Genomic DNA, 12,298 nt, shown 5'->3' on the forward strand with positions numbered 1-12,298 from the left:
TGAACAGGGTTAAATTCTTTACAGACTGTGAGCCAAACTCTGAGTAGTATTAAAATGTCCAGAATTAGAGTCATGTGCCAACTCTAACAATATTTGAAAGACCTCTCTAGAAGTAAAAATGCTTCTTAGTAGTCACTTGTAGTGTAGTAGGAACTTGAAGTTACTATATACTGTTAAGCAGAAATTTGAGATTTCTTGCAGTTTTACCATCTTTTACCTTCACTCAAAAAGGAAAAAATTGTTTCTTTTACTTCTTAATATTTATTCTATGGATAGAACATAAAATATGGAAAATGCTATATTCTAAATTAATACAGCATAACTTATGGTATCAATAAATTACAAGTGATGCTAATATTTAGTAATAGGGGAATAGTTAGTATGCAATTATAGAATTTTAAGAATCCATTAAAAATAATTATGGAGACTGTAACAAGGTGACAAAAGCTTATCAGTTAAAAGGATTACAGAGAGGAACATAGATTCATATTATAACTTTGTACAGTGCATGTTACGATAAAACAGGGGGCTTCCCTGGTGGCGCAGTGGTTGAGAGTCCGCCTGCCGATGCAGGGGACACGGGTTCGTGCCTTGGTCCAGGAGGATCCCACATGCCTGCCGCGGCGTGGCTAGGCCTGTGAGCCATGGCCACTGAGCCTGCGCATCTGGAGCCTGTGCTCTGCAACGGGAGAGGCCACAACAGTGAGAGGCCCGCATACCGCAAAAAAAAAAGATAGAACTATCAAAATGAAAAATGATCTAGCTAATTAATATCTACAGATCTTTTCCTGAGATAATTGGATAAGTATGCAAAGATGCTTAAATGAGGATTGTTATAGAGAAAAATTTGACCTCCTTTTTCTCTATAAACAAATATCATCAGTGTTCTGCAGGAAAAGTTCTAATGCCCACATGCTTTATTCTTTCTCATTCTCAAAGGTTAATCACAAATGGGACTTTATTAAATCTCTTTTGCAATCCTGTACATTTTGATTTTATTAAAATCCAGTCTTTTATCAATTCATCTGACAGAAGGAAATTTCCTTTTTGTTAGTATCAAAAAGTTGGTTTCTTTCTAAAACTTCAGAAAGTTTCCTTTATTGAAAGAATATCTTTCACATTTAGGACATTGCTGTTCAATACTAATTACATTGCATACATATAACTATTGGCATATATAGCTTTTGAAGAGGATTGAGTAATGAATCATTAGTATTTATTTGCCACTGTTTAATGAGAGGTGTGTATATTAGAAATATTAATCCTCGGAGCAACCTATGAGTATGGGTACCATTATGACCCTCATTTTGCAGGTGAACAAACTGAGCCTTAGGTTAAATAATATGTAGTATCATATAAAGGTAAGTTTGTGTAGCATTTTCAAACCTAGATCTGGTCTGCTCCAGAAGACTACATTTTAAACTGCTGTACTATTATGCTTCTGTGTTCATTACAGCTACTGTTTTTAGTAGTTCTAAAAACTACTAAAAAGTAGTTAGTAGTTCTGTGTTCATTACAGAACTACTGTTTATAGTAGTTCTCAGTTGGCTACACGTTAAGAGCTTTGGAAATACAGGTGCTCAAACCTCAGCCTAGAGCTACTGATTAAGAATCTCTGGGGTAGGACCTGGTATATAGTATTTATTTTAAACTTGGATATGTGATTTTAGTCTATAGCCAAGGCAGAGAGCCATTATATTGTACCTGACACTATGTTATAGGGCATGGGGGAATATAATGAAGTTATAAGGCACAATAATAGACCTCAAAGTAGCTGGGAAAAAACTGTGTACATATATGACAAAGTGTGTGATATTGATGGTTATATACATAGGAAGAATATATTACGTGAAATGTACTAAAACCTAGAATCTTGCACATTTTAATGTTGAAAGACAATCAAAATTCAGGTCAGTCTCTTCACCTTGGGGTTGAAAAATTTTCCAGATGTGGTATTAATTATCTCTGACCAGTAGGTAGGACTGGATATGTTGTGAAGAGACAGTGTTTGAGGCAGGAGAATAGCATAAAAAGTAGCAGAAATAAAGATGGTGTATTTGGGGAAAATTACAAGACAGGAGTGTTATTGTGAGTAGGAGGTCCAGATTAGAAGGAGCTTTTAATCACCATCACAATACATTTAGACTTGATCCAATAAGCAACAAGGAATAATTTCACTTTAATAGTTGATTGGAGATTTGTTAGGAAATTAGGTAACAGTTTATTGAATGAGATAGAAACAGAAAGAACGATGAGTAACTCATTTCTCTCCTCATATTGAGACTGAAATGGCATGTGTGCATTAAGTAGACCCCAACTTTTTTGGATTCTTAGCTGGCAAGCCTTGTCTGGGGCAAACCTGTGTTAACAGTTTAACACCTTCTCTAGATGCCTTTTTTTTTTTTTTTGCGGTAAGCGGGCCTCTCACTGTTGTGGCCTCTCCCGTTGCGGAGCACAGGCTCCAGACGCGCAGGCTCAGCGGCCATGGCTCACGGGCCCAGCCGCTGCGCGGCATGTGGGATCTTCCCGGACCGGGGCACGAACCCGTGTCCCCTGCATCGGCAGGCAGACTCTTAACCACTGCGCCACCAGGGAAGCCCCTCTAGATGCCTTTTAAGTAATCTCGTGTAACTCCAAGAAAGTGCTTTCCTGAAAATTTGTTCTTTCTAGCTTTTTGATAATGAAATTACAGAGTAAGAATTGATTCCTCTCAGCAGGTAACTTCTTTGGAGGGTGGAAAGATGTTTTGCACTTTTGGTTCTCTTATCCTCTCTTTGAAACATCTGACTTTTGTGACACTGCTTTATTCTTGTTTTTCACAGATCTATCTTTTAACTCCTTTGGTAGAATTCTGATTTGTCTCTCCCTTGAGCTGTTGTATCCCTTTGTATTTTGTTTAGGAGAGGCTATAATATTTTCCTAAAAACTTTTCATTTTACAAAGAACCATTTGCTCATAACATAAAGTTGTGTCATTTTTCTGTTGTATGTTATCTTTTGATTCCTTCCTTTTCCTTATGTATAGATTCCCATAAGGGACTCCTGTGGTTGTTCTTTGAATGTTGCTTGTTTTTGAAGGGACACCTTCTGGACCACCATTGTATAGAAGGAGAGTGTGAGGGATGAGCTCTGAGAATGAGCTGTGGTAATTGACAGCTTCACCAGTCTTTTCTTATCCACTCTTGAGGGTTGAACACAGTGATGATGATGATGGCTATTCTAGGCTGGCAACAAGTTTTTCAAGTCAGTAGGAAGCCTCTGGCTCAGAATGATGTTATCTCTCCATAGTTGTGTTTTGTTTTGTTCTTAACTTTTTATTTTGAAAAAATTAGAGATTCACAGCAAGCTGTAAAGGTACTACAGAGAGGTCTTGTGTACCTTTCAGTTTCCCCCAATCGTTACCTCTTACATACTTACACTATCAAAATAAGGGCATTGGGTTCCCGTGCAGTTCTTGTTTGTTTTGTTACTAAAACACTGTGCCTAGCCCTGAGAGGGTTGCACCCCCCAGTGTGTAACACATCTTGTGTCTCTGTAGCCTCTAGCAACTCGTATCTTTTGAACAAATCCACTTTGGCATGGGGACAACTCAGAATGCAGTTGACAAAACTGACTCCGAAGCAGGCACTATTTGAGCACGCCCCTGTGGAATACTTGTTTGCAACTTGCTGACTTCCGTTGAAGCACGTGTGTGTGGGGGGGGAGAGCTGTGCACGTGTGTATGTGGGCTGAGCCCTGGTGGGTCTATAAACTCTACTCGCCTCCCAAGAGCCATTCAATCCTAGGAGAAGCCCCCACTGGCCAAACTACACAGATCTGGAGGGCCTTGGGTGGACCCCAGAGGCAGGCTCGCAGTTGGAAACCAGGAGTGCTGTCGTGCTGTTGCTGGGGTCCTGAGCGCTGCCGTTCACCCCAGAGCCGACGCGGCCTGGATTCCAGGCAGGCACGGCCTGGCATTTGCCTCCCTGCTGAAGCCGGCTCCTGGGTTCCGCAGGATGGGCTCCGCGGCCACACGGCCACCTGCCTGCCCTGGCTCACTTTCCTATGCACAGAGGGGAGGTGTGTGCGGGCGTGAGGTGCGCCTCGGTTTATAACGTGGCTGCAGCACCCTCACTTCCCAGCCTCAGGTGAGATGTTGATTGATTATTGCTGAGTAACTTCTCGTGGTAGAAACCAAATTTCTTTCAATATATTACATATGGATGTACACACTCATGCAAAATATATGTACTTCGAGGGGATCTATTTATGTTCCATTGGGAGTCATTCTTTCCTATGAGGAGTCTCACCCGCTGCTTTGTGTGTTTGGTCAGATTCCTGGCACGTTTTGTTTCCTGTTGTTTAGTGAAGATGCTCTTTCTGGGGAAAAAAAAAACAAAACAACAGCAATAGGGTGGGATAGGGAGGGTGGGAGGGAGACACAAGAGGGAAGAGATATGGGGATATATGTATATGTATAGCTGGTTCACTTTGTTGTACAGCAGAAACTAACACACCATTGTAAAGCAATTATCCTCCAATAAAGATGTTAAAAAATAATAATAAAATATTTAAAGAAAACAACAACAAAAACAAGGGCATTGACATTGATACAATGCCTGTGTATAGTTTTGTTTCATTTTATTGCATGTGTAGGTTCATGTAATTCTCGCCACAGAACTAATCCATCACCACAAAGATCTCCCTCATGGTACCCTTTTATAATCATACTGACTATCTCTCCCAAGCTTCTCTGCCCCCTGGCAACTACTAGTCGGTTTTCCATCTTTATAATTTTGTCATTTTGAGAGAGTTATATAAATGAAATCATAGAACATGTGAGTTTTTGTGTTGAGCATGTGATCTTTTGAGATTGCTCTTTATGTTTAGTTTTTTAAGAAACCACCAAACTTTTCAGAGTGGCTGTACCATTTTACATTCCTTTCAACAGTGTATGAGACATCCAGTTTCTTCCACATCCCTCACCTGCATTTGGCATTGTCACTATTTTTTATTTTAACTGTTCTGATAAGTATGTGGTGATGTCATGGTCTTAATTTTTATTTGAAGTGATCTCTGTGGTTTTGATTTGCATTTCCTTAGTGACTCATGATGTTGTGCATCTTTTCATGTGCTTATTGTCTGTATATTTTCTTGGAGAAATGTCCGTTCAGATCCTTTGCCTATTTTTAAATTGCATTATTTTCTCTTTTTATTATTGAGTTATAAGAGATTACGTTCTGGGTACCAGTCCCTCGTCAGATAATAGATTTGCAAATATTTCCTCCCATTTTCTGGTTTGTCTTTTCATTTTCTTGATGGTGTCCTTTGAAGTACAAAAGTTTTTACTTTTTATGAAGTCTAATTTATTTTTATGAATCTATTTTTTTTTTTCTTTTGTCACTTGTGCTTTTGTTACCAAGGAACCATTTCCTAACCCAAAGCCACAAAGATTTACTTTTATGTTTCCTTTTAAGAGTTTTATAGTTATAGTTTTACATTTACGTATACACCCTTCTTGAGTTAATTTTTGCATATGGTGTGAGAAAGGGGTCCAATTTTCATCTTTTGCAAGTAGATACATAGTTTAGATATATAATTTAGTTGTGACTACTTTTTGAACTCTATGTAAATGCAACAATGTAGTATGTATTATTTTGTTATGGGTTTCTTAACATGAGATTTTTGTATGTTATTGTGTAGAGCAGTAGTTCATTCTCCTTACTGTAAATCATTGAATGAATTTACAAAGATTTGTTCATTCTGTAGTTGATGACATTTAATTGTTTCCAGTTTGGTTACTAGAAATAATGCTGCTGAGAACATTCTAATATGTATAGGTGCATATAGCAGGCAATCTCTTGAGTGTATGCATAGGAATAGAATAAAAGAGATCCTAGGATACTTATATATTCAACTTTAGTATATTGAATCAGTTGTACCAATTTACACTCCCACTAGCAACATATAACAGTTCTCTCACTTCACATTCTTATCAAAACTTGATATTGTCAGCCCTTTTAATATGTTTGTATTTCATTGAGGTTTTAACTTGCATTCCCCGATGACCGTTGAGGTTTAGCATCTTTTCATACGTTTATTGGGTGTGGTATTAGTCATTTAGATATGGTTTAGAAAAACATTTCTTGTGTACTTACAAAGTTGGTGGCTATTATGGAACTATACAGTTATGTTTTTATTCTGGGAATCAGGCTGAAAGAGCAGCTTCTATTTGGGATATGCTCCTCTTGTTTCAGAGGGGAAAAGGAAGAAAAACGGCAGAAACTAATTCTTTCAAAAGTTCTGCTTGGATTTAGGTCATGTAGGTCGTGTCCGTACATACTCCATAGGCCAAAGCATAGCACAAAACTGTGCTCAAAGTCAATGGGTCAGGGAGGTATCCTCCACTCAGAGGCATTGAAAGTCACATGGCCATAGGTGGGGATGAATGATTCTTTCACAGGAAAAGAAGGACACAAATACTCTGGAACAGTAATAAAGTATACCACTTTACCTTGATTTTTTTCATATCAATTCCTAGTGGGGTACCCCCCCGTCAGCCTTTCTTCTTTTTCTTAGTAAGTTCTGGGTATACAATCTTTGTTGGTTATATGTACTGCAGTATTTTCTCCCACTCTATGACTTGCCTTTTTAATCTCCTAATGATGTCTTTTGTTAATAAAATTCTTTTTTAAAAAATTGAGATATAATTGATAAATAGCATTATGTTTCAGATCTACAACATAATGATTCAATATTTGTATATATTGTAAATAAAAATTATAACTTCATTTTTGTATAGTTTATCAGTTATTTTAAATAATTGTGTTTCTTGTTTAAGGAATCTTTCCCTACCACAAGATTATGAAGATACTTTTTTCTGTTATCTCCTAGAGTCTTTATTGTTTTGTCTTTTACGTTTCAATCTGCAGTCCACCTAGAATTAATATTTAGTTGACATTTTAACATACTCCTGCAAGTCTAGAAAAGAGCTCAAGTGATCTCTAAGTTCGTCCTTCCTTCCTTCCTTCCTCCCTTCCTCCCTTCCTTCCTTCCTTCCTTCCTTCCTTCCTTCCTTCCTCCCTCCCTCCCTCCCTCCCTTCCTCCCTTCCTTCCTTCCTCCCTTCCTTCCTCCCTCCCTCCCTTCCTTCCTTCCTTCCTTCCTCCCTCCCTTCCTCCCTTCCTTCCTCCTTCCTTCCTTCCTCCCTCCCTTCCTTCCTTCCTCCCTTCCTTCCTCCCTCCCTCCCTCCCTCCCTTCCTCCCTCCCTTCCTCCCTTCCTCCCTCCCTCCCTCCCTTCCTCCCTCCCTCCCTCCCTCCCTCCCTCCCTCCCTCCCTCCCTTCCCTCCCTTCCTCCCTTCCTCCCTCCCTCCCTCCCTCCCTCCCTTCCTCCCTTCCTCCCTTCCTCCCTCCCTCCCTCCCTCCCTCCCTCCCTCCCTCCCTCCCTTCCTTCCTCCCTCCCTCCCTTCCTCCCTCCCTCCCTTCCTTCCCTCCCTCCCTCCCTCCCTCCCTCCCTCCCGCGTTGGGTCTTTGTTGCTGCGTGCAGGCTTTCTCTAGTTATGGTGGGTGGGGGCTACTCTTCGTTGTGGTGCAGTGGCTTTTCTTGTTTCGGAGCACGGGCTCTAGGCACACGGGCTTCAGTAGTTGTGGCGCACAGGCTTAGTTGCACCGCGGCATGTGGGATCTTCCCGGACCAGGGATCGAACGCATGTCCCCTGCATTGGCAGGCGGATTCTTAACCACTGTGCTACCAGGGAAGTCCCTCTAAGTGGTTTCTAAGACCAAATTAATTCAATTTACATGTAGAAAATTGATATTTGATATTGACACTACACTCATATGTGTCGAAAATATATCTATTAGTAACACATAGTTTATCAAATTCCTCATATATAAAAACATGTTGGGCATGTTTAACTTTTTACTACATTTAAAACTGCAAAAATTCACCTTTCCGTATCCACTGGCTATACGAAGTCTGTCTTTGTCTGCCAATATCTGTATTTCACATATTCTCAGGAAGACCTTTGCTTTTAGTGAGGTCATAATCCAAGTCTTTCTGGAATTTCAGATTTTCAATTTTATTTCATCTCACGTGCTCACTTAGTTCCTTTCTCTTATTCCAAACTGTCTCTATAAACTTACGGGTGAAAGACCAAAGGGAATAATTTCTAGATGTTTAATACAGGAATTGTTTAAATAATTGTATTTAAATTATGCAAACGCATTGGTGGTTTGCTTTTCTTCAGCAAAGGCTGAGGTTGTTCCCTGCAGAAGTGGTCCTTACCCCTAAACATTATATCTCTCGGAGCACTGTTGATGTTATAACTTTTGTAGGATAGTTTGGGGATTAGGTTTTATCATCTAGTAGACTGAAATATTTGTTCTTAAAAGTTGACCGAGCTTGGGAATTCTCTGGTGGTCCAGTGGTTAGGACTCCATGCTTCCACTGCTGGGGCCCGGGGTTTGATCCCTGTTTGGGGAACTAAGATGTTACAAGCCGTGTGGCACCGCCAAAAAAAAATTGACCGAGAGCTGAACAAACTACCAGTTGAAATAGGTTGTTTTTAAATTTATACATGGTGTTTATTGTACTTCCTAGATATAAACATTTTAATCTTGGTAAAAGACCTTATGGTTTTACAATGAAAAGGCTAGACTGACTTGTCTTTCAGCTTTGACAGTTCAACTCTGGAATTGGTCAAAACTCTTACCTGAAAAAAAGTCTAAATTACTTAAACAGTAGTTGTTTAAGAAACAGTACACAGGGCTTCCCTGGTGGCGCAGTGGTTGAGAGTCCGCCTGCCGATGCAGAGGACACGGGTTCGTGCCCTGGTCCGGGAAGATCCCACATGCTGCAGAGTGGCTGGGCCCGTGAGCCATGGCCGCTGAGCCTGCGCGTCCGGAGCCTGTGCTCCACAACTGGAGAGGCCACAGCAGTGAGAGGCCCGTGTACCACAAAAAAAAAAAAAAAGAAAGAAAGAAATAGTACACATTAAAGATCATTTTAAGGATTAATGAATGAAAAAAATCACTTATTTAAAGGATTTGACCAATATAGAAATAAATTGCATCTTTGTGTTCAACTTTTAAAAATACACATCTGTGAAAAAGTCAAGGGAGTGCTACACAATTATTTGCACGCAAATACTTAAAAATGTACTACAGGACTTCCCTGGTGATTCAGTGGCTAAGAATCCACCTGCCAATGCAGGGGACATGGGTTCGAGCCCTAGTCTGGGAAGATCCCACATGCCGCGGAGCATCTAAGCCTGTGCATCACAACCACTGAGCCTGTGCTCTAGAGCCCATGAGCCACAACTACTGAAGCCCACGCCTAGAGCCCGTGCACTGCAACAAGAGAAGCCACCACAGTGAGAAGCCTGCGCGCTGCAGTGAAGAGTAGTCCCCACACCGCAACTAGAGGAAGCCTACGCGCAGCAGCGAAGGCCCAACGCAGCCAAAAAAAAAAAGTCATCAGTCCTTTATAAAAATATATATATACTACAAAACTTAACATACTTAATATACCAAAATGTATTTTAAATATACTTAAAAATATACTACAAAGACAATGTCAGGATTCAACCCCTAAATATGGTTTTTGACACTTCAGATGTAGTATCTCAGAGAATTGAGTTTCATTCAAAAGGGTTGTGGGATTATGCCCCCAGTTATATGATGGCAATTCTCTTTTTTATAACTAACAATCATGTGGATGTTCAATAATTTTTGTTTACTATTAAGTTCACTTCCAACCTTTAGATTTTATGATTCTTGAAGACTTCCCCTTAAGTGCCTTGATATTCAGATTAATATTAGCTTTTAATATTTTTAGTAGTAAATATGGACCATCATCCAAGACTTGTTTTATTAACAGAATATTGCTCTTACTTTTCAGCGGGGATCTGATGAGCTTCTTTCTTCCGACATCATTAACGGACCTTTTACCATGAACAGTTCCACTCGTTCTGCAGGTGTGTATGGTGAGTTTTCATTTTTTCAAAATCTGAGATGTTTTCTTTCTCTGGGTTTCAAAAATTTTCTTTTCACAATGTTCTTATTTTGCTCATCTTATAAACATGCAGTGCTATTATTTACAACAAAATCTAAAATTTGTGGCAGTGAAGTTCATATAGATGAAATTATTAGTTACAGCACTTAAATTTTAAGCATTAATTTGGATTTAATTAGATAATTACTTTTTTGACTGACATTCTTTGTAACATAGTTGTGATAAAATTATCACAGTAAGTAAAATTATCACATAGTTGTGATAAAATTATCAGTAAGTTGGTGATCTAGAACTATTGAGTAAAAGAGCTAGATTTAAAAACTTGTGTTGAATGATGATGGATTTAGAGTAGACGTATTAAAACTATAAGTTCACATGATTTTAAAAATAAATGTTCTTGAAATTTAGGGACTGTAAAATGAATTGGAGGAGTGCAATACTTGAGAGAGAGTGAGCAGTTAGGAAGCTATTGCTGTACAAGAAATCCTAGTAAGGGTGGAGAATTTGTACCATAGCAGTAGTAGTTGTGATGGTGAGAATTAGAGAACTTAACAGAAGGTGAAATAATTGATGGTAATTGGTGATTAATCGAATGTTTGAATAAGGAATTCCATGGATGATTTATAGGTTTAGACTTAGATAATTGGATAGCTGAATTGTGGTGCCTTCATTTATATTAGAAAGTATGGGAAGAGCAGGGTTGGACAATATGACAGGTTCAGTTTTTTTTTTGTCTTCTGTTTTTTTTTTGGCCGCATGGCATGTGGGATCTTAGTTCCCCGACCAGGGATCGAACCCGCACCCCCTGCATTGGAAGCACAGAGTCTTAACCACTGGACCGCCAGGGAAGTCCCCAGATTTTTTTTTTTTTTTTTTTTTTCAGTACGCGGGCCATTGCGGAGCACAGGCTCCGGACGCATGAGCTCAGCAGCCATGGCTCACGGGCCCAGCTACTCTGCGGCACGCGGGATCCTCCTGGACCAGGGCACGAACCCGTGTCTCCTGCATCAGCAGGCGGACTCTCAACCACTGCGCCACCAGGGAAGCCCAGTCCCCAGATTTTTATATATTGATTTGAGGTTCCTCTGGGGACATCCAGATGGAAGTGTGAGATAGGTAGTGGGTTCTGGTCTCAACATCATAAGAGAAATTTGGAAGTCAGTATCATAATACACTTAACAACTGAAGCCATGAGAGTGGAGAATCTCAGAAAAGGTGAGATCTTTATCCAGATGTTTTGGTGTTATAGGGAGTTAGGGAATGAGTAGACCTCACTTTCCAGACCGTGAGTTACATGATGTTTGGGAGAGTGAACAGCCTTTATGTGAAGACCCTATAAGAGAAGTGAACCAGGTTCAGTTAAGACAAAAGATGTAAAAATCCAGTGAAGAGATTAAGAATGTTTGGGAATTGGTCAGCCATGGTACATTGCTCTAGAAGACTAAATGGAAGGATTTTGTAGGCAGGACAGCAGCAGGGGGTTTGTTCATGTGGAAGTGTGAACAGGGTACTTAGAGCAGGAGATTAAAGCAGCTTTCTCAAAAATGACCTGGCATCAGAATCACCTGGAGGGCTTGCTAAAGCACAGTTGCAGAGTCCATCCTCAGAATTTCTAAGTCAGTAGATCTGGAGTGGGTCCTGAGAATTTGCATTTCCACAAGTTCACAGGTAATGATGATGCTGCCATATGAGGGACCACACTTTAAGAGGTAGTGCCAGGGAACCACACTTTAAGAGAACTGCTGAATGAAGGAAATGCTAGAAATCTGAAGTTCCTAAACCTGATTATCCTCTTGATCTGGTAGGCTTTTAAGAAAATTTCGGCCCTGACTCCTAGAGTTAACAGTACATCTAGGGTGGGACCCATGTATTCTTTTTTTTATAAATTTATATATTTTTTAATTTATTTTTGGGTGCATTGGGTCTTCATTGCTGCGCGTGGGTTTCTCTTGTGGCAGCGAGCGGGGGCTGCTCTTAGTTGCAGTGCATGGGCTTCTCATTGCGGTGGCCTCTCCTGCTGCAGAGTACGGGCTCTAGGCACGTGGGCTTCAGCAGTTCTGGCACTCAGGCTCAGTAGTTGTGGTTCACGGGCTCCAGAGCACAGGCACAGTAGTTGTGGCGCACAGGCTTAGTTGCTCCGCAGCGTGTGGGATCTTCCTAGATCAGGGCTCAAACCCGTGTCCCCTGCATTGGCAGGAGGACTCTTAAAATTAACCACTGTGCCACCTGGGAAGCCCTTGTTCTTATTTTTAAAACTGAGGTCAGTTTGTTCGGTCATGTTTACAAACTACTGGGATGGATGACCAG

At 40.3% G+C, this 12,298-nt stretch overlaps 1 protein-coding gene across 5 annotated transcripts in view; it reads left to right on the forward strand.

Annotated features, from left to right (window-relative positions):
* The window catches only part of PTBP3 (polypyrimidine tract binding protein 3), a 102,800-nt gene that overhangs the window by 23,977 nt on the left and 66,525 nt on the right, over nt 1-12,298 (forward strand). For 3 of the 5 annotated variants that reach the window (XM_032635952.1, XM_032635951.1, XM_032635955.1), the window contains one exon: nt 9,878-9,953. In XM_032635952.1, the coding sequence (XP_032491843.1) occupies nt 9,929-9,953 (25 nt within the window). In that variant the 5' untranslated portion in view covers nt 9,878-9,928. Of the gene's footprint in view, nt 1-9,877; nt 9,963-12,298 lie in introns of those variants that run through there. The other 2 variants (XM_032635950.1, XM_032635953.1) reach the window with 1 other exon arrangement.

This window comes from Phocoena sinus, chromosome 6 (assembly GCF_008692025.1).
Source record: "Phocoena sinus isolate mPhoSin1 chromosome 6, mPhoSin1.pri, whole genome shotgun sequence".
NCBI lineage: Eukaryota > Metazoa > Chordata > Mammalia > Artiodactyla > Phocoenidae > Phocoena > Phocoena sinus.